The sequence below is a fragment of the Zophobas morio genome, unplaced genomic scaffold, assembly GCF_036711695.1.
Source record: "Zophobas morio isolate AGI-343-1 ecotype UQ-CSIRO unplaced genomic scaffold, CSIRO_AGI_Zmor_V1 ptg000030l, whole genome shotgun sequence".
Taxonomy (NCBI): Eukaryota; Metazoa; Arthropoda; class Insecta; order Coleoptera; family Tenebrionidae; genus Zophobas; species Zophobas morio.
Genome location: NW_026972135.1, coordinates 13,392,694 through 13,415,177, shown reverse-complemented (window position 1 = coordinate 13,415,177; position 22,484 = coordinate 13,392,694). Strand labels below are relative to the sequence as shown.

The following is a 22,484-nucleotide window of genomic DNA, read 5'->3' as shown; positions in this document are numbered from 1 at the left end:
GCGGGGTCTATATTTTGTCTTGTTTTCTTAATATTCATAGTATTTTTTGAACAAGACGATACTCAAAAACATATTTATAATTTCTTGCAATGAAACAAGTACTTTGCAGGTAAGCTCCGCCCACTTGATTCACAACGAATAAAAAAGTCATCACAATTGAGATAGGGTGGGTGGGCGGGCTTACATTTTGCCTTTTTGTTTTAATATATGCAGACTTCTTTTCACACCCTGAAACTTAAAACATGTTCAAAATGGAAAATTTGTATACGGAAATATCAATTTTGGAATTAGGCTCCGCCCCATAATTGCAAAATCCACATTTCCTTGCAAAAATGTACCATGGTAATCATGTTCTAAGTTTTTTGTTGTGAAAATATGGCTATGTATGTTGAGAAAACAAAGGCAAATTATAAGAAAGATTTATTTAAACTAAAATTAAAGTATTTTTAGTAACGGTCTTTTTTAGGTATATTTGGAATTGCGGGAGATGTCAGTCGCACAATTTTTAGAAGATTATTATTTTATTACTTTATGTTCACATTTTTTTTATAAATTCAGATTATTCCGTCGGTCGACCCTAGAGTACGAAGAAATAGGTCTCCCGTTTCCGACTATCTGTCTGTCTGTCTGTTCGTCTGTCTGCAGTTCCGGATTATTAGACAAATAATCTCCTCAACTACTGATGCTACACATATAGTTTTTGACTCCGTGTTGAGTTTTTAACAGAAACGTACAAATTTTTGCAAAAAATTCAAAATCATAAAACAACATTTTGCAATTTATTTTTGAATCCACAAAATCCAATGCTTTGAAACCTTGAAGAAGTTTTAAGGTTATGATAGGCACGATAAATTTTTAATCGTCATATTGACAGTGAGGTATAAACATAAACACCTTCAAGTTGTTTTTCTGATGGAGGATAACTTAAGGACGTACAGTGATGGGGTCCATCCGGATTTTTTTTTTTCATATTTTCTTGGTATTTCATAACCTCTAGACAAGGCCTTAGCTAGAGGGAGGCTAGGGGATGCTGAGATCTAGACAAGTTATAATTATGTATGTAACTGTTTATTTCTTTCCCATTCGGGACTTGAAAGAAGTCCGGTTTACATTTTTCCCTTAATATATCTATATATGTACAAATATATATCAATTAAACATATTTTAACTTAAACTAATATTCTTTCTCGAAATGCTTCCTTATTTTCGTTTCTTTTCTAATATCATTTTCATCCATTCCAGACCATCACCTGTTTCGTTCAATAGCTCGTTCCTATCTTTCTCGACTTCCCGTAACTCTTCACAATCCTTTAGCCAGTGTTCAATCGTCTCCGGAAATTCCCTACATAATCCGCATCTTCTATCCTCTTCCTCTTTCCAGTAACAGTTTTCTCCTTCTTCATTTCCCACCCTAAATCTGGCTATTGTCTTTCTGTCTTCATTCTTTCTCCCTCTTATTAGATACTCCGGTAATTTTAGACCTCCTATTATTTCTCCATATTTTGGATTATATCTGGACTCTGCTATTTTTTTCCTTTGCTCTTTTCTTTGTAACTCTTCATCTAGATTTAAAATTTCCTTCCTGGGCTCTGCTCCCTCTATCCTTTTTCTCTCTACTTCTTCTGCCGTTAGACCTCTTACTTCGTAAAATTCTCTTCTTTCTTCCGCTGTCTTCTTATAATTTACCCTTATCTCTTCCCACATTTCTTTCATTATTTTGCATTCAACGTTCTGCCTAATCTTCTCTTCAAATTTCATTGCCCTTCGTGCTGCTTCTATTCTTAGTTTTTCTCTCTTCGTTTCCTCTAATACAATGTACTCTGGTGTCACTTTTTCCAACCCTAACGCCCATTTCAAATACTTTGCCTGTACTCGTTCTAGACTCTCCCTTTCCTTCCATCCCCAGATTTCAGCACCGTACATAATAACACTTTTTATTAAGCTGTCGAAGAGCCATATTCTTCTAACGAAATCGTTCTTCAACCTTCTCTCTGCCAGTCCCCATACCGCCTTCAACAATCTATTTGCCTTCTTTACTGTATTTTCCAAATGTTGGGTTCTTCTTCCATTTCTTTGAAATGTATACCCTAAATATTTAAACGTCGCTACTTCTTCTATCGTCTTTTCTTCCCATTGCCAAACCTCTTTCTTACTTCTCCCTACCGCCTTTCTGAAAACAACCATTTTCGTTTTTTCTACATTCATTTGCAGTTCTCTCCTTCTTACAAATGTTTGTAGGGTTTTCATCATCTCTCTTATTTCTTTACCCGTTTTTGCCAGTAGGACGATATCGTCTGCATACTGTAGTGACCAGATTTTTGTTTTCCCTAAAGTGACCCCTCCCATCTGTGCCTTCCTAAGATTTTCTTCTAATTTTGCTATATACAAGGAAAAGAGCGTTGGACTTAATGGACATCCTTGCCTAACTCCTTTCTTCGTCCAGAAATTCATCGACGTTTCTCCATTAACTCTGATTCTATTTTCTGTCTCTCTGTAGATTTCTCTAATTCTCTCTATTAGTGTTTTACTGATGCCCATGTCTTTCATTATCTGCCATAGTCTTTCCCTATTAACCATATCAAAAGCCGCTTTCAAATCTACAAAGAGCGCGTATACCTTTCCTCCTTTTTCGTTTAATTCCCTTCTTACTATGTGATCCAGGGTCGCTATGCATTCGATTGTTCCTCTTCCCTTTCTAAATCCCATTTGCACCTCTGGTAGCAGTTGTTTTTCCTCTATATCCCTTTCCAACTTATGTTGTAAAATGGAACTGTAGATCTTGTAAGTTGTATTCAACAACGTAATTCCTCTATAGTTTTCTACTTTTTCTCTGTTTCCTTTCTTGTGCAGGGGACTGATTAACCCCACTCTCCATTCTTCTGGTAACCCTTCTCCTTTCCAGATCTTATCTAACATTTTCGTGAGTCCCTCAACTTAATTCTCTGTTGCGTAAATCCAGTGTTCGTTCTGAATGCCGTCTATTCCTGCAGCTTTTCCTTTCTTCATTTTCCCTATTACTCTTATCACCTCTTCCTTCCCTATTTCTTCCCTTTCTTCTATTGTGCCTGTTTCCTGTCTATTTACTTCTGTCTTCTGTTCTTCGTTAGTTTCTGCGCCTTCTAGAATTCTTATTAAATATTCCCGCCATTCTTCTATCTTGATGTTCTTACTTGATCCCGTTTTTATCTTCCTTTCTTGGTTTATATATTTCCATGCTTCCGCTTCCGTTCTTATATCCTTTAATTTCTGGTCTTCTTCATCCTGTTTCTTTGCTTTCTTCTCTTTTATTAATTTCTTATAGTCCTTAATTTCTTTTCTATATTCCTTTTCATTACCTCTGTTCTTTAGCCATCGTCTCAATTTCCTTCTTACTTCTATTTTCTTCTGCCAGCATTCTTCGTCCCACCATGAAATTCCCCTCTTTTCTATTCCTCCCATTTTGATAACCTTCTTACGAGATGCCTTCCCCATCTCTACTTTTAGTTTTCTGGCCATCTCTTCCACTGTTCCTCCTCCTGTATTGTACTCTCTCAGTTTTCTTCTATATTCTTCAATCGACTTCTCATTCCATTCGTATATCTCTTTTTCTCTTCTGTTCTCTAACTCTTCCTTCTTAGTCTTTTCCACCTGTGTAATTGTTGGTAGGTGATCTGAGTCGCTCCTTATTCCAACCTCCATATCTCTGATGCCATGGTCCGCTATTTCATTACAGATAACATAATCTATAACTGATCTCCCTTGCCCCCCTATATATGTGTATTCACCCTCTTTGTCACCTTCTGTATTCCCATTCAGTATTTTCCATCCCTTTTCCTCTACCAACTCCAACAGTTTCTTTCCTTCTTTGTTCTCTGTTCGGTCTTTTGATTTCCTTTTTCCCTCATCCTTTTCCTTGTCCCACTCCCATTCAGCTCCCTTGTTTCCAATTCTAGCATTGAAATCCCCGCCTACCACCAAGCAATATTTTTCATCTATTTCATAATTTATTTCATCTAAATCTCTACTGGTCTTTTTTACGTTCTGACTGTATACTGTCATTATCCTCCAACTATTGTCCCCTATTTTAATTCTTCTCTCTTGTATTCCTTCAACTGATTTAATTCTCTCTTCCTCTATTTCTTCTACATCTTCCTTAATGCCTGTTATTATTCCACCCTTTGCTCTTCCCCTCTTCTTGCTTCTTTTCGCATGTTCGGATTTCCATCTATATTCTTTTGGCAATTTATTTCTAGTATTTTCCCAGTTTTTTTCTTCTACCCAAGTCTCAACCAAGCCCACCACCTCGAATTTCCTTATATAATCCCAAAAGTCTTTATCTTTATTCTTCAACCCACATATGTTCCAAAAAATAATACTTATTCTATCCTTTTCTTCGTCCAAGGTTTCTTTTGTATTTTCAGTTTCTCCTGATTTCTTTCTTTGTTCGATTTTCTTTTTTCTTCCCTTTTCTTTTTCTTGTTCATATTCCTTTTCCGTAGCAAATGTCATCATCGTTCCTTCCTTTTCAATTTCTGCTAGTTTTTTGAGTCTTCTCTTATCTTATCTTCTATAAGTTTATCGTCTTTTTTGCTCCACTTCCATAATTTCCCTTCTACTTCAACTTTTTGAAATTTAACTTTCACAGAGATTCCGTGTTCTCTCTCCTTCTTTGCAAACTCTCGTATTTTCTTTTGAATTATCCTTTCTTTCACAGTGTAATCTGGGTTAATATATATTTCCTGTCCTTTGGGTCTGTTCTTTAACACACTTTTCTTTTTTAGAATTTCCATTTTGTCATTCCAGTTTTTTGTTTCAATAATGCATATCTTTTCGCCTACTTTATATGCCTTTGTCACCTCTATTTGTAGTCCGATTTCCTTTTCAATCATATTTCTTCATTATCTGTATTTATTTTTATTCCAGTTATTACTAGATTATTCCTTCTTTTGTCTCTTTCTAAGGTTTCCAGTCTTTCTTCCATTTCAGCTAGTTTGTCCCTTAATTCGTTTTTCTCCTTTATCCAACTTTCTTCCTTCTTCTCTATTTCTTGTCTCAGGTTTTGTATTTCTTCCTTGTTTTCTCGGGTTTCTGTTCTTAGATCTGTTAAGTCTTTCTTTAAATCATAAATACCATCCCTTATTTCTTTCTTATTTTCTTCCATCTCCTTTTTTAGGTCTCTCTTCATTTCCGCTAACAACTTTTTTATGTCTTCCATTTCTTGCTTTTTGAGTGGGGTGATTTTTGTTGGTGACCTGCTTGTTACCTTACAAGTTATAATTAACCAAATGTGAATTACAACATCGAAAATCAAAATAAAATGTAGTATTTTATTCAATAAGCGGAAGTCAGGGCAATAAAAAAGACTGGACCGTCGCCGTCGGCATTGTAATCCGGTTATTGCAATTCGAAGAAAACATCTTTTAATTTAGCTCCTGTTTTACTCTCATGTCTACAAATTGAAAAGTGTTAGCGCTATTTGTCTTAAGTATGTATATATTTTAAAAAAGAATTTACAAAGCTTAACAAAAATTTTAAAAAGTTGATATTGTGAACTAAGTAAATTATACGAATATCACAACAACTTTGATAACCCTCCAAAAGTAGTGCTTCAAAATCGCACCAAGCTTGAGTAAAGTTTAAACCTTTAACCAACAATTCTTGCTAACAAAAAGTACAACTAAAGCAAAATTTCCATTACGAAGGTATAACACTATGACAAGTTATATTAGTGCTACCATAATATTGGAATGACAAATGCGACAAATTTATTACAACCTTGTTTGCATTTTACAATTATTTACATATTCATTCTAATAATTTGCTGCGGAATTTGGGTGTCATTTTTCCTCTTGATATATTAACTACCTTGAAAATTCAGACGTCAATTATCACCTTCATATTGTCATCGACTACATTTGCAGTTTTTTTTACAATTCTAAAATTATCGACAACTACAAAAGCATTCGATTCGATTACTACACCTGACGTCTTGCAGTAGCCCGAAATAGTCCATCGTACTTTTCAGCTTGTAACTATGTTGAATTGCTTGATTTTGCTGTTAATTTCTGACGAAACAATTGCTTTGTCTAATGTTAAAATCAGCACTCCTTTGGGCGAAATATTAGGTTCAACAATTCTGAAATCACGATCAGGTAGAACGATTTATTCTTTCAGAGGAATTCGTTATGCCCAACCACCAATTGACGACCTAAGGTTTCAGGTATTATTAATTTAGTTATTTTAAAGTATACAAAAACGTTCATTTAGCCTCCAGTTCCTATAACAAACTGGTCTGGTGTTTACGATGCTACACGTGATGGCGCAGCTTGTCCTCAGCCTCCAACCCTTATACCTAATTACCCCATTTCAGAAGATTGTTTGTATCTCAACATTTATACGCCCAAGGTTTAACATTCCTCAACCATATATTTTTTGTGATATTTTGTTTTAGCTTCCAGGCAAACAAGAGCAGCTTAAACTTCCAGTTATCTTATACCTACACGGTGGAGGTTTTTTTCTGGGAACAGCACGTAGTGATGTGTACGGTCCTCAATTCTTTCTAGATGAAGACGTGGTTTTGGTTGCCCCTAACTACCGCTTAGCTACTCTTGGTTTTATTTCCGTTAATGAAAACGTCCCAGGCAACAATGGTCTTAAAGATCAGGTAGTATAGCTATGAAGTGGACAAAGAAATACATATCAGCGTTTGGTGGTGATCCAAACTCGATTACCTTGTTTGGCTTTAGTGCAGGTGCATGTAGTGCCAGTCTTCATTTGGTTTCTCCAATGTCTCGTAACCTTTTTAATAAAGCAATTATTGGTAGTTGTTGAGCGATAAGTCAGTGGCCCCTACCAAGTCACCAGTTGGATTTGGCTAGAAAACAAGCTCGATTCGTTGGATGCCCGGATGGCAATCCGGAGGAAATTTTGAGTTGCTTGCGGACGAAACCTGCTTCCGAAATAGCTAATACTTTACCAAAATTTAATGTAACACATTTTTCTGTGTTGTCAAAACCTAACCTAATTTTTTTCACAGGAATTTGCCAATAATCCATCTATAATCTGGCTGCCTGTAATAGAAAAAGACTATGGCCAGGAACGGTTCCTCATCGAACATCCAATAAAGTCCATTGTGGAACATCGTTTTCAGGATGTTCCTATTTTATCAGGAATTGTCAAAGACGAATTTGCTTACAATGCAGTTGGTATTTGTAAAGTGATGGAAGCTTTAATTCGTTCTTAATTTTTTCGTTTTGAAGTTATAGTTAACAATTCTAGTTTATTAAAGGAATTAGATGACAACTTTGACAAATGGGGACCGGTTATTTTCTTGTATGAAAGAAACACCAACAGATCTAAAGAAATTAGTCGACAAGTTAGAGAGTTTTACCTAGGGGATGGACACTTAAACAAAACGTCTCTTTCTGGACTAGAAAAAGTAACAATAATATATACACGTACTAATTCTTTATATTACAAGTAACTTTAGGCCTTCATGGATGCTGTTATTGGATTTGGTGTTAACAGACTTGTTGAGCTATTTTCTCAATATGGCAGCAAACAAGTGTATTATTACGAATTCACATATCGAGAATTAAATCTTACATATCGTAAAAAACATGTTTTAATTTTTATATTCAGTCTGTATTTAAATGTTTTAGTTGTGATGCATGGTACGGAACAGTTATATTTATTTTATAATCCATTTATTGCCACAGTCACTGCACTATTTCCAAATATTCCTAACCTTAACGTGTCCAAAAAGATGGTACATTTATGGTCAAATTTTGCTAAATTTGGGTAAGTCTTTTCATAACAAGTGTTATTTTGTGTAGCTGATTTTGACTATCTATTTATTAATTGTAGAAATCCCAACGGGCTGGGTGACAGCAATGGAATTCCAGACTGGAAAACTTATAATCAAGTAACGAAAAGATATTTAGAAATTGGAAACGATTTTGTTGTACGAAATAATTTATTCGAAGAGAGATATGCATTTTGGAGAAAACTATTTCCTATTAATGCTTGAAAATCTCTGTAATTTTAATCCTGTCCTTGTTTAAAATATTACAATGGTGTACACTTTGCAAAAAAAATATTCGCACTTTATGAATTATGTAAGTTCCTGAAGAAGTTCCTTTATAAATTTTGGAACTTTAAAAATACAAATAATTAAAAACGCTACATAATGAAAAGAAGTTGTTATATGGACAAACAAGCATATTAATGAGGGGTTGTTGAACAACTACTTCCAAACCGAGGGGTAAACCGCCGACCATCAAGTGTACAATTGATTTCCTTTTGACAATGATTTCCTGTTGATTTCCCCCGATTTATTTTGATTTCCTCTGATTTCCTTTGATTTCCTTTGATTTCCTCTTGATTTCCTATGATTTCCTGTGATTTCCTCTTGATTTCCGATGATTTCCTTTTGATTTCCTCAAAATTTGTTTACATAATGTACTACAGGGCGATTGTTAACTTTTTTTTACTTGACTTTTTTGTTTTGCCGATAATGATGTTGAATTTAAACCTTTTTTTACCAAGTGTTTACTAACGTACGGTGACTAGGTAAGCTGAAGTGCTTTCCCTTCAGACGAAAACAATAAATGAATAAAATGTATTGTGCTGCTAAGCAACAAACTGAAATGTTTAAGAAAAAAAATCTGATTTTACGTACAAAAAAAAGCTACACTAAAATCGAGGTTTTAGATGTCTTAATCAGTAGAGTAAGTATACGTTCGAATTTTACACTTTCTTGGCTCTAATGTTTGTTCTAAAAGTGGACATATGCAATATTCTAGATTTTTTGCACATTCAGTCAGAAAACCTTATGGTCTATTTTAATTTTTGAAATTAAAAATGTCTGGTGTGTAGAAATTAGTTCGTTTAAATCACTCAAAGATATAATAAATTATATTATGAAATTTTGCTTTTGACTTTACGAAATTAAAAGTACATAAAACCAAGGATATTTTTAGTTACGTCAGCAGTTTTTACTTATCAGTGACTCATTCATATCATAAGGCAACAACGACTGGCTCATACGTTCACAGAGGTAACTAATGAATACCAATTAGTCCAAAATCATGCTATTAGGTTCATCTCTGTGTTGTGCATACGAGATCATGTTAAAGTTTGACCAACTAAATCAAACTTATAATAATAACTTAGGCCATTACTTTTTAAAAATTGGATTTATTCTTTTATTATGGTAGCATAAACAGAAAAAACAAGTAGTTTCATTTATTTTATTAAATGTTAAAAAAACGGTAACTCTAAACATAAAAGTAAAGCATTTCTGTTGGATCATAACAAAATATCACAAAATAAAACAACTTCTTAAAAAATACTTACCCCATAACCTGGGTCGAGATTTGTGTATATATTGTATATGATGTTGAAGTAAAAAACTGTGCTAAATTTTAGCTACCCATAAATACAGATGATAACACTTTTCATTTTTGTTCACAACTTTCAAATGAAGCATAAACTTTTGAAATGCAAAATTTAACACGTAAGAATTTTTTTTTGCACAATAAAGGAGTGGATAACCCCACTTGATAAATTTTCAGAGGTAATTTTCCCCTTTAAAAGTGTTCATAGGCACCTAGAATTTTGCACAGTTTCTTACTTTAGTATTCTCTACGATATATACTTGTACAAATCTCGACCCAGGTTGAGGTTACATTATCACAAATTTTAATCACATCACTTAAAAAAAAACTAGAATTAAATCAAATATTTTTTCAATAATTTTTTTTCAAAAACTAAACTGCCTCTTCTGAGTACCTGAGGTGGAGGTAGTTTCATTATATATTAATTTTCTTGGATCTCCCCCTGATCTTTAATGTTCGGAAACATAAAAGCATCCGGAATTTTTGGATTCCTTTTCAAAAAATCACAAAAAATAGGGTTAAGTGATAACACTTTACCAATGTAACATTTTTTGTTTTGTTTTTGAGTTGTTAATTGTACTATAATATAATCGTCTATATTTAAGTCTGGTTTAAAACGATCAGTCTTACTATTTTCAGCCTTGAGATTCAAACGAGGATTAAAATCATCAGAATAATTGGAAGAATTCAAACTTTCGGTGTCCGTGCTGTCATCATATTCGATACTACTTGGGTTGTCTAAATCAGATGAGTCACTTGATATATTATGCGTCTTTTTTGTTTTCCAATTTGGAGTGGTTTTTGAATTTGAAATGCATCTTTATGTTGAAGGCAGGTATCTGTTTCTGAGTTAACTCTACTACTGTTACATTTCTTATTTTGAATAAATCTTTTGAGACGCGATCCTTTTCATTGTCTAACAGCCAGCAAAGTGAAGACTTTTTTATAACTTTTGTTGTATTATCTAAGCGTATTCTGACTAGATCACCTTTTTCAACAAAAATATCGTCACTATCAAAACTTCTAAGGTGTATGTCTCTGTCAAATTTCTTAAATTCGTACGAAATTGTGCAAGGATCATTCAGTAAATCTTCATCTTGGTCAACTGGATCGTTTTCCAAACTTTGAAAACAGTTACGTTTCATGGCTATTTGAGAATTGTTGTAATTTTCAACGTGATCGCACTGTTCTTCACTAAACATTTCATGTTCAACTTCGTCATTGCATTCATTGTCTTTACACGGAGGCAAAAATACATAGTTGAAATCTATCACTTTCATTCCTAAATCTTCACTGTCACCCAGACAATCTCGTCGAGCTGAGTTTGTGGAAATTCCAGATTAATTGTTGTGTTATATTTTACACCTTGTACACAAGCAATCCTCCCCAGGTAAAGTACGTTATATTGGAACTCCAAAACGCTAGTTGTCTTATAAGCTGGTCCACATTTTCATGACAACGTTAGAACTTATTGTACAAAATCCCTTTGAATTATGCCCACCCTCTGAATTTGCATGTTTGCTGGCTAAAATATTGAGGTTATGTTGAAAACACAGCCTCTTGCTGTTGGAATTCAGTGCAGTTCCTCGAATTTTACTGTGTTCATATTTGAATTATTATTGGTTTAGTTTCTCTTTAAAACTGATATTACAGGCTGGTTTGGGGTTTGTCTTTAGTGTTTATTATATAGGTAATAACTAATCCTAGGATTTAGTTCGTCTTTCAAGTGGATTTGTTTCTTTGTGTTTATCACATTCACCGTAAGGTTGGTTGGTAAGAGGCTTAAAATAGTTTTTTTTACGTTTTGTCTCTTCTAGTTTAGTATCTTTAATCAATAAGTACTTTCACCTTTTATGTTATGATAAAAAGTGATTTTTTTAACTGATAATTTGTGAAACTTAAAATGTAATAGGAGTATAATTTACTAGGTAAGTATGTTGGACGTTTCTAATGAAACTGTCTAGACACAAGGTCCACCCGTGTGGATTAGTTAGCACTTAAGTGAATATTTCAAGACGCCAACAATCTTATCTGAAAATATCGTACAATTTACTGACAAATTTTTGGCAACAAAATGCTGTAATAAGGTTTATGTGGATATTTATCATTCTATTATCATAGTAATGATACTTGACTTATGTGTTGATTAACGCCTAAGTTACTTAAGTACTCAGCAGAAATCTGATTTTTATCTGAAATTTGAACATTTTCCTATGTGTTAAGAGAGGAGTTCTTAGAAATTCTTGGAAAAATGCTACAAATAGGTAAAATTGTCGACATGAAAATTCAAAAATATGTTGCCATATATTTTTTGAATCTTGTAAAAGTTAGGTATTTTCATTAGTTCCGTTAAGTACGTTTCTTCGTTCAGATTTGATGATTGTGTAAGGTACTAAATTCTATGGTATGTGTCTTCAGAGAGTGACAAAAATAAACTGTGTACGTTACGTATTTTTTATTAAAAAGATCGTAGAAAATCACGTTCCAATATCTGTTTGTTAAATGGATTAAAAAAAATGAAACTAATGAAAGAAGCGTAAGATATTATACTGATGAACAGCTCATAATACTTGATTTTAGGACTGCAAGATTTCAGTCATATTTTTCCTATTTAGCAACACATGTAGATAATAATTGAATAGAATACGTAGATTCGAAATAATAAATACACTAAACCACCAGTTATTGTTATTTTTTTTAAAACTGGCTTATCCAAAGAAATACAGGGTCTTTGAAATACGATATATGTAAAAAAAATGTACTGTCTAGTAGGCCTAAGAGATCTAAAAAAATTCCTTCTAATATAAAAATTAATGTGGGGAAATTCGACCCCTATCCAGATTTTTTCGACAGCGATGATGAATCTCAAATTTTACGTAGATATTTAATGTAATTTTATAAATCTTAGCACCCCTGAAGTCACACAAATCGCCATGGCAACAATGAGAAAAATGCAAAAAAAAATTGTCAAGTCTAATGAATGATGATGAATATTAGTGTAAACTTTATGAGAAGAATAGCAGTAAGGTAGGTACACTTGTGGCACTCAAACTAAACAGAGCGAAACGTAATTCAGAAAATAGTGCACATTGTGAAAACAATATACTTATAAGAACGATAATAAGTTGAAGTTTTCTGATAATCATCTACAACACTAAAACCCCTGGAAATTGTTAATTTGGGAGGTTTTTCCAGATATCTAGGGATGTTGAACTTTCAATTTTGTTTTTACCACTTTTACTTCAAGAAAATTGGAAACCGTGACTTTCAACTTTTTATTTTACTGTAATTTTTTTCTACATGGCAGCAATTTTTAATAAAAACGAATACCAAAACATTTTAAATACTAGATGGTGTAGCACCCGTGACTAATCTTACAGTTTAATTATGCATTATTTACTTTCATCAAAAACTTCTAAAAATTTTAACGTTATGTCACATGTTATTTATCATAAATTTTTCTTTCTTTCAAACTTAATGTTTCCGACAGGTAAATATACTATATAATATACAAATATATAATATTTGTTTTTCAGTTGAATAATACTTATATTGTATCAAGTGGTCTTTGGATTCTGGTCAAATTAGCCGTTTCATTGAAACTGTGCATGTGTTAAACATATTTTGGAAAAGACGTGTTATCGAGATGTAACACCTGTCAATTGAATTAACCTTGTGAAATGTCCTAACATAGAAATTTCACTACCTTACTGTCCTCGCTTTCTGTTTTGTCATTTCGTTGTGCATTTTATATTGAAATCGCTAAATAAAAACGTTTGTTTCAAAACGACAACATTTGTACAGGAACTTATTCACGTACCTAATTCCTGTTAACACGTGGGAATTGCAAGCTAAAATCAACAAATTTCAGACAACGGGCTTCACTGTAAATCAGAATACTTTTATTGTTGTGATGATCGAATTTAAATCAAAATTTTCGCGCTGAAATTAATTAACAGCGGCGCGGAATCACATTTGAATAATTTGAATTTGAAAGAGAAAAAAATTCAATCACAAAAAAAGAAATCGTTAAACATAGGCAACCAGGTGCACGGTAACCCTTGCTGGATAGTTGGATAATTAGTAGCGCTAGGGGATTTTAGTTAGAGAGTTGGTTCTTAGACAGAGGGCTGCATGGCGGAGCGTCAGTCTGAATGTGTTTTTGTGAATCTAAAAATCCGTTGTAAGAGCTAGTTTAAATTAGTTGGTTAGGTAGTTAATAAAACGAAGAAAGCCTTTGTTTAACTAAAATCAATCGTAACTTCTATGATGACACAGCTTCCCCAAACCGCGCGGCTAATTCTTGTGGCCTTTTAATCGGAAAAAGTGCGGACTTTCGTTCAACGCGGAAAACGTGCTGTAAATTTGTTTTATTGTTTGTAAATTCACCAATCAAGTTAGTTTTTCTTAATCGTCAGCTAGTGCAAACACAATTTAACAATCAGGACTATTTAAATAAACCACTTGCTAGAAGATTTCATTAAATTAACTTAGTCAGGATAATACCTTTGCTGTTTAATTATGAATAAGTTTCTGGATGCATATGCTTAAGTGTTACGTTATAACATTTCATAATTCTTCACACAAGATTGCTAATAGTTCATTCACGGCAGTTAAACTAATTCATACCGCGAACTGGCGGGGTGTTAAAATAATTTATTCCTTTAGGCGGTTATCATCGTTATTATCATAAGGATTATGATCACATCACTGGGGCATGTCCTCACCACGTTAAAGATTATTACATCATCGAGGCTTGTCCTCGCAACGTTAAAGATTGACTAAATTTTCGAGCTTGTCCTCACAATGCTATAAATTGATTACTTCATCGACGCATGCCCTCACAACGCTACAGATTGATTACTTCATCGAGGTATGTCCTCCCAACGCTAGAGATTGATAACATCAACGAGGCTTATTCCTCGCAACGCTAAAATATACATCATCGAGGTATTCCCTCGCAACAGTAAAATTATATCACCTAGACGCTGTTTCCTCGCAACAATGATTCTCGGCTTCGTGCTAGCCTAGATCCAACTACGGGTCTGGCGACCGTAACGGCCTATTTTCGGACAGCATGTTCGTCCTAGAGATGTGTAATGTGCTGTGCGGGTAGGCTTCCGATAGATAGAATTACCGTCGTGGGGGGAGAACGGCCCCAACCGGTAGCCCCAAACTCCGCTTGTGCTAGAACGCCCAGGAGTACTTTTGTTGTGCTCCTGTTAACTGTCGTAACTTTAAATCTGCCGCCACATGCCCTTAATAACTTGTGTATTTGCAGCCAGTTACTTTAATTCAGATTTTTCAAATTTGTGATATTCAAATTATTTGCATTGATTCCAAACAGATGTATAGGATTTTGCGTTTGTTCGTTTTTCACATGTGTATATCTGTCAATTCGCGAGTGTCTTTTCTTTCATATTTTTAAAGTGTTTCATTTGAAATGTAATATGTCCGTGAATATACGGTAGGGGTTTTTGGGGCTGAGGAGTGAATCTTCGCAGCTTCTTTCCTCCTGAGAGGGGCGCTATTTTAGTCCCTCCAAACAAATTTTGTCTATTATTTCTTGCGCTCTCGACTCACACGCAGTGTATGCTCACTTGTATGAAAGAACGTCTTCCAGCCATTTTTCAAAAAACACAACGTAGGTTTCCATTTTGTTAGACGATCACAGCTAAGGCAAAATTTTGAATTTTTGAATTTTTCGCGGGCTTTTCAAACTTTTTCAAGGTCAATTTAAAGGCGGGAAGTTTGGGGTATCACATTGTGATGGCGTACTATCGCAATGGAGTCTTTGAAGATGGAGCATGGCACTATTTAATTCATGCTTGCATGAATGAATTTCTAGCCACGTTTCCTCAGTTTGACGCCAACAATTCTACTCTAAAGAAGCATATCAGAGACCTGGTAAACCGTTTTACTCAAACAGGAACAGTACACGAGGGCAAATCATCAGAACGACCTGGTGTGTTTGAAGACATTTTTCAAAACGATGGAAGAAAATCCAAGAACTTCTATGCGTGTGTTAGATCATTACTCATTATTCCTTAAATCGTTTCAAAATATTCTTTTTAACTTCCTTCAACGTACTGATTTGGTAAAAAAGTTACTAAATGGCGCCTGCGAGATAGATAACCAGTAATTCAGAGTTTAATAATAATATTCCCTAATTCTGAAAGCGGCAAATTTTGATCCCTACAGTTTTGACAAGTTTCTCATAAGCCACTTGATCTACAAACATTTATAGACACGCTGTATATGTTTAGAATACCTTCTCGCATTTATAAAGATTGCACTTTGATTATTATCACTTCGCCTCTGGTAAGTTCATAGAATTAGAGATCTGAGATAGAGGAGTTCTTAAACAGATACTGCAGCAGATATATGCTCAGCATCGTACATCATAAGAACACGTTCAAAAGGTGATAAGGATGTTTTGTCTGTGGGGTTGGATGAAACAATTAGTTTATGGAAATCAACAGCGTCCAGAAACTATCGAAGAGCTTCAACAACGAGTGGAAGTGGCAGACGCTATAATTCGTAGAACTCCCTGAGTGTTTTCACGTATCCGTGCAAACATGTTGCGACGTGTTGAAGCCTGTATTGCTAGTCAAGGACCACATTTTCAACATTTATTGTAAGAGGTTTGTAAATTCTATGTTGCTCCTAATTTTATTCTAATGAACAATGTGGAATGTTATGGCAGGAACCAAACATCCGTCAGAATTAAAAGTCTATTACTATGAAGCATTACCAAAAATCGGTCCTCCTCAGGACCACCATTTGTTTCTACAATTAATAATCCTTCGTGTTGACCTTTAACGATGAATGAACGAATGATAACCCGTAAAAAGTTGGTTTTATCTTTAATTGAAACTGAAAGTGTTTACATCGTTTTTATTTGAACGTTTTTTTCCTACTGTTTTAAAAAAAATCGACTTTAGTGCGTATGTTTCGAAATCACCCTGTATTTAATCATTCTGCTTTTTCGTTTGGTTGTGGACTGGGTAGAGAAAAATCCTGAAGAATGCCTTTAATTTTCGTCTACAGTTTAAAGTTCTTTGGTTATGATAATTTTTTGTTTCTCTAATAAAGTCTTTTAAATGTTTTTAAATGAAAAATCCTTCACTTTCCTTATTGCGGTTTTCTTTGGATAATAGTCTAGCTACCAATTTCGGCAAGGTTTTATCATTTTCTTGAGTAGATTCCCTGGCAGTCCTGAAAAAACCATAATTTTGAGAAGGAGATGACAGTATTGTTGACATTGGCATATTATTATCAACTATCGGATTTAGAATTTTTAATATGTGTGCAATACTCTATTTTACTACTTTTGATTATTTCAAACATTTCTTTGCAGATGTTACAGTCCATAACATGAATCATGCATTTTTGTCTGTTGCGTAGTCACAATTAGTTTTCGCGCTTTTGCGTCATTTCTCACTCATTCAATTTTGTCCTCCTCTTTAGCCACACTAGATAGGAGCTTGTCTCCGTATGCTATTTCAAAGAGATCATAAACTTTAAATGTTACTCTTATTTGAAATTTGCATAACTGATACGATTCCGACAACGCCATTAATTTTTTTTTGTCATTGTAAAATTTTTTCCTTTTCGACTTTTAATTATTTCATTTTTTGAAGATTTTAAAATTTTTATGTCTAGTTTTACTGCCTTAGTACTTGGCCAGTATCCTGGATCCATAACCTGTTGAACTTTCAGTTTTTTTACTTTTACTTTTTTTACTCCAAGAAAATTGGAAATATTGACTTTCAACTGTGGGGGCTGTCCAGTCCCACAAAGTTGTATATTTGTATATAATCTGTATTTAATTACTTCCAACCAGTATATCACCCCGAAATTTTCTCTTCGTCCACCTGCATGTCGTAAAACCTATCTTTTGTTCACCCTTCTCAGTAATACTTATCCTTTCTCAGATTTAAAATACCATTCAAGAATCCTTTAGACACAACTGTTTCCACCGCTTTCTACCGACCTTTCTTTTCATTTCAATTTCACAAACTCCAAGACTCTTCCTTCATCTGCCGTACCGACAACATCAAAATAAATATGCCTAAACGCAAGTACTGTTTCAATCATCTGATCACTCCACACAACTTTTTATTTTCTTATTATTTCTTCATATTTACGTATACAAAAATAAAAAACTTTGAATTTGTGCAACATCTAACTGGAAACAGAAAAATCAAATAAATAAAAAAAACAAAGTAAACCATTAACCAACGTTAACAAATCTCAATAAAAAAATTACAAGATTTTCAAATAGTCCAAGTTTAAAATATCCAAAATAATGTACAAGTTAATGAAAAGAATACAAAATTTTCTATACTTGCGTGGCTTCCGGTAATAATAATTTGTCGAATTGTAAAACTGTATTTTACCCACATACAGTTTACCGATAAGTTCATATTTTAAAAATATTTATTCATCAGCAAAATAATTTGCATATTTCTCAGTATCCTCAGGAAAGGTAGCGACTAATAAGGAATAGATGAAAGTAGAGATGTGCAAATTGTTAAAACTGAGATTATTATTATTATTAATATTAATATTATTAACAATTAAACAGATTCCATTTCTTCGGTCAACCAGAGTTTTGGAAATCCCATAATATAATAATCTCATCATAATATGTACAACATACAATACAACTTAGATTCTATGATTTGAATACAGTTGCACTTTGCAGCATCGTCTCATTGTCAAATTTCTCACAGTTCAACTCCAGTCCTAACTGCGACGGGCATTTCTTAAAATTGGATTTTGTTAAATAAATACTTCTATCATTACTAAGTCGTACAATTTTAAGAAGACTTATATTTGTACTGTATGTTCTCACGTCTTTTAGAAATGCAGAATGTTTCTTTCTTAAGCAGCTCTATGTAGTGGTGAGATAAAAAATAAAGCAAAAATAAAATAAAAACACTCAAAGACAATGCAAGGATGTTACAATTTTACTATAATAATTTGCATATCTAATTTAAAAAAACTTTCGCAAAAATTTGCATAATCTTGCTGTTCAGAAATTGGTTTGAAATTAACCATAATTATAATTACTATTTGAAAAAATAAAAAATGTTACTTTGATAATCCTCCCAAAGTAGTGCTAAAAAATTGCACTGAGCTTTAGCGGAGTTTGAACTCAAACCATGAATAATTATTATTATTGCCAAAAAGTACAACTAATGCAAAATTTCCATTACGCAAGTGTAACAATAACAACAACAAGTTACTGTCAGTAGTATCATAACATTGGAATGGCAAAAGCGACAAACTTGTTGCAAATTTTTTCGCATTTTACATTTTTTTTTGCATATTCAATTTAACGGTCTGATACGGCGTTTAAATGCGACTTGACTTCTTGATATATGAACTACCTTGACAGTGCAGACGTCAATTATCACCTTTACGTTGTCATTGACCATATTTGCTTTTTTTTCAGAAAACAACAATTTGGCAGTAACTACAAAAGCAATCGATTCGAGCACTAAACCTGACGTCGTGTAGAAACCCGAAATTTTCCATCGCGTTTTTCTACTTGCCACTATGTTGACTTGTTTGATTTTGTTGCTAATTTCTGACAAAATAATTGCTTCATCTAATGTTAAAATCAGCACTCCTTTGGGCGAAATATTAGGATCAACAATTCTGAAATCACGAGCAGGTAGAACGATTTATTCTTTCAGAGGGATTCGTTATGCCCAACCACCAATTGACGACCTTAGATTTCAGGTATTATTAATTTAGTGATTTTAAAGTATACACAAATGTTCACTTAGCCTCCAGTTCCTATAACAATTTGGTCTGGTGTTTACGATGCTACAAATGATGGCCCAGCTTGTCCTCAGCCTCCAAACCCTGGGATTACTTTCCCCACGTCAGAAGATTGTTTGTATCTCAACGTATATACGCCTAAGGTTAATATTCCCAAATCAAATAATTTTTGTGACATTTTGTTGTAGCTTCCAAGCAAACAAGAGAAAGTTAAACTTCCAGTTATCATATACCTCCACGGTGGAGGCTTTATTATTGGAACAGCACGTAGTGACGTGTTTGGGCCTCAATTCCTTCTCGATGAAGACATAGTTTTGGTAGTCGTCAACTACCGATTAGCTACATTTGGTTTTATTTCCGTTAATGAAAACGTCCCAGGCAACAACGGTCTTAAAGATCAGGTAGTAGCTATGAAGTGGACAAAGAAATACATATCAGCGTTTGGTGGTGATCCAAACTCAATTACCTTGTTTGGCTTCAGTGCAGGTTCTTGTAGTGCCAACCTTCACTTGGTTTCTCCAATGTCTCGTAACCTTTTTAATAAAGCAATTATTAGCAGTTGTTCAGTGTTAGGTCCATTGCCTCTACCAAGCCACCAGTTGGATTTGGCTCGAAAACAAGCTCGATTGGTTGGATGTCCGGATGACAATCCCGAGGAAATTTTAAGTTGCTTGAGGACAAAATCTGCTGACGAAATAGTTAATACGTTTCCACAATTTAATGTAACAGAATTTTCCGTGTTTTAAAAACATGACCTACATTTTTTCGCAGGAATTTGCCAATAATCCAACCTTAATCTGGCTTCCTGTAATAGAAAAAGACTATGGCCAGAAACGGTTCCTCACCGAGCATCCAATAAAGTCCGTTGTGAAGCATCGTTTTCAGGATGTTCCTATTTTATCAGGAATTGTCAAAGACGAATTTGCTGACAATGCAGCTGGTACTTACTTTTAAAGTGACGGAAGTTTTAATTCATTCTTAATTTTTACTTTTTCAAGTTATAATCAATAATCCTAGTTTATTAAAGGAACTAGATGACAACTTTGACAAATGGGGACCGGTTATTTTCTTGTATGAAAGAGGCACCAACAGATCTAAAGAAATTAGTCGGCAAGTAAGAAAGTTTTACCTGGGGGATGGACCCCTAAACAATGCATCTCTTCATGGATTAGAAAATGTAACAATAATATACATAGTGATATTTTATATTACAAGCAACTTTAGGCTTTCATGGACGCTCTTATTGGATTTGCTACTAACAGGCTTGTTGGTCTATTTTCTCTATACGGTAGAAGAAAAGTATATTATTATGAATTCACATATCATGAATTAAATAACACAGATCGTAAAATACACGACTTGAATTATTATATTTTAACTCTACTTAAATGTTTTAGTTGTGATGCATGGTACGGATCAGTTATATTTATTTTATACTCCTGCTCTAGCCGCAGTGTATCCTAGTCTTCCTAACCTTAATGTGTCCAACAAGATGGTACATTTGTGGTCAAATTTCGCTAAATTCGGGTAAGCTTTTAGTGTCATATTTTGTATTGTTTTTGCAATTTTGCGATTAATTAAGGGTTGTTTCAGATTATATATTTATTAATTTATTGTAGGAATCCCAACGGAGCTGGTGACAACAATGGAATTGTTGACTGGAAACCTTATAATCGAGTAACGAAAAAATATTTAGATATTGGAGACAATTTTGTTTTACGAAATAATTTACGCCAAGAAAGATATGCATTTTGGAGAAAACTATATCCGATCGATATTTGTTTAAAACACTAAAACAGCTCTGAAGATTTAATCTTGCTTATGTTTTAATATCGGGCAATTACAAAAGTGTGCACTTTATAAAAAAAACTATTCACAGTTTATAAATGAACATGATAATCACTTATTATGACGGCTATTTAAGTTATGTAATCTTCAATATTATTTCACTAGTGGTGTAATGAAGTTCATTATACAACTCATTTGGATCTTCACGAATAAATTTATATGGAACATTTTATTTAAGTAAATTACAAAAAATAAATCACTGATGTATTAGGGTTACTATAGACATTATTAACATTGTGTTCGCAATTGGATATATTGATACCAACTGATGTGGTTACAGTAGACGCAAACATTTTGTGCGTTTATGGCTTCACACCAATTTAACTCCCATTATAATTCAATAAGACGTCACAGCCGGATGTCTTAAACCCGCTTACTGATACAACCCTGACACGTGCCATGGGTTGCATTTGCTAAGTTTTACGGAGCGTCGGCTGTAAAGTACTTTAAACGTGAAAGCCATAAACGCACAAAATGTTTGCGTCTACTTTACGTGTGCAGTGTTTTTACTCTCTTTTTATAGTGATGTATTGTTCGTACATATATACTTGCCATAATTTCTTCTAAAATTTTAGTGCCAACTTTTTTTTAATTTTATTTTAATGTTTCAATGAACCCCTCCGCCACTGTATTCGATTTCCAGCTTCCATGGCGTTTTACGGTTAAGAGGTCTGCTCCAGAATCTGCAAGCATCGAAATGGAAGAACGTCTGAAACAATGCCCAGTGTACTCTTTAGGATTTGATAAATTCAAAAATGTAACGATGTTTTTTAGCATACTCCCAAATGTACGAAAGCCTACAGGTTCTATTGCACAAAGACCTTTTTTGTAGTAGCATTAATTTATTATTTGCCTTACAGGCTTATTAAGACTCCCAGTAGAGATACAAATTAACATAATCTACATAATACAAATAAATCAATAAAAATAAATAAAATAAATGTTCGAGTTTTATATAATAATAATTGTTCAATTCTTTCTATTTGCCCACTCCTTGCCTTAGTTCCCGTATCTTCTGTAAATCTTTCATCCAGTCCAGTCCTTTTCCATCCTTGTTTAGCACTTCTTCCCTGCTTTCCTCCGATTCTCTCAATCCTTCACATCCTTCCAGCATATGCTCTATTGTTTCTTCCTCTCTTCAACATATCCTATACTTTCTGCCAGTTTCATCTATCCAAAAATTATTCTCTTTTTCGTCACTTCACATCTAAATCTCGCCATCATTCTTTTCTCTTTTATACTCTCTCTCTGTGTGTGTGTACTTTGGTACTTCAATCTTTACTATTTTTCTATACTCTGCATTATATCTAGGCTCCGATATTCTCGATCTGCGTTCTTGCTTATCTACATCCTTTTCTCTTACACTCAATTTTTCTTTCATACTCTTTCCCATTTCTCTCATTCTCTCTATTTCTTACCATGCATATCCCTTTCCTTCATAATACTTGTCTCGTTCGTTCCAAA

General features: G+C 33.9%; 3 protein-coding genes and 1 pseudogene across 4 annotated transcripts; 2 read left to right on the top strand and 2 right to left on the bottom strand.

Moving 5' to 3' along the window:
* Positions 1 to 3,119: 3,119 nt before the first annotated feature.
* Positions 3,120 to 4,491, bottom strand: LOC135138613 (uncharacterized). The gene is made up of 2 exons (XM_064068590.1): positions 3,171 to 4,491; positions 3,120 to 3,127 (listed from the first exon to the last, which is right to left on the bottom strand). Exons 1-2 carry the CDS (start codon positions 4,489 to 4,491, stop codon positions 3,120 to 3,122), a joined length of 1,329 nt encoding a protein of 442 aa, XP_063924660.1.
* A 373-nt stretch (positions 4,492 to 4,864) lies between these two features.
* Positions 4,865 to 5,194, bottom strand: LOC135138612 (uncharacterized). The gene has a single exon (XM_064068589.1). It carries the CDS (start codon positions 5,192 to 5,194, stop codon positions 4,865 to 4,867), a length of 330 nt encoding a protein of 109 aa, XP_063924659.1.
* Positions 5,195 to 6,013: 819 nt separating this feature from the next.
* On the top strand, positions 6,014 to 14,158 carry LOC135138611 (juvenile hormone esterase-like; annotated as a pseudogene).
* A 4,446-nt stretch (positions 14,159 to 18,604) lies between these two features.
* LOC135138822 (juvenile hormone esterase-like) lies at positions 18,605 to 21,924 on the top strand. 2 transcript variants are annotated; one of them, XR_010282063.1, is made up of 9 exons: positions 18,605 to 19,130; positions 19,178 to 19,315; positions 19,361 to 19,894; positions 19,944 to 20,112; positions 20,171 to 20,349; positions 20,397 to 20,517; positions 20,570 to 20,699; positions 20,792 to 21,823; positions 21,881 to 21,924. XR_010282063.1 is itself a non-coding variant. In XM_064068844.1 (8 exons), exons 1-8 carry the CDS (start codon positions 18,945 to 18,947, stop codon positions 20,964 to 20,966), a joined length of 1,632 nt encoding a protein of 543 aa, XP_063924914.1. In that variant the 5' UTR covers positions 18,605 to 18,944; the 3' UTR covers positions 20,967 to 21,901. The 2 variants fall into 2 exon arrangements, 1 of the variants encoding a protein (XP_063924914.1); XM_064068844.1 differs by having other exon boundaries at positions 20,792 to 21,901.
* The last annotated feature ends 560 nt before the right edge of the window (positions 21,925 to 22,484 follow it).

Bases quoted from the DNA above. Each gene is read 5' to 3' on its own strand.
- LOC135138613 (XM_064068590.1), bottom strand. From the start codon at position 4,491: ATGATGACATTTGCTACGGAAAAGGAATATGAACAAGAAAAAGAAAAG.
- LOC135138612 (XM_064068589.1), bottom strand. From the start codon at position 5,194: ATGGAAGACATAAAAAAGTTGTTAGCGGAAATGAAGAGAGACCTAAAA.
- LOC135138822 (XM_064068844.1), top strand. From the start codon at position 18,945: ATGTTGACTTGTTTGATTTTGTTGCTAATTTCTGACAAAATAATTGCT. The intron at 19,895-19,943 runs GTAACAGAATTT...ATTTTTTCGCAG, and splicing joins ATACGTTTCCACAATTTAAT to GAATTTGCCAATAATCCAAC. The intron at 20,518-20,569 runs GTAAAATACACG...TAAATGTTTTAG, and splicing joins TGAATTAAATAACACAGATC to TTGTGATGCATGGTACGGAT.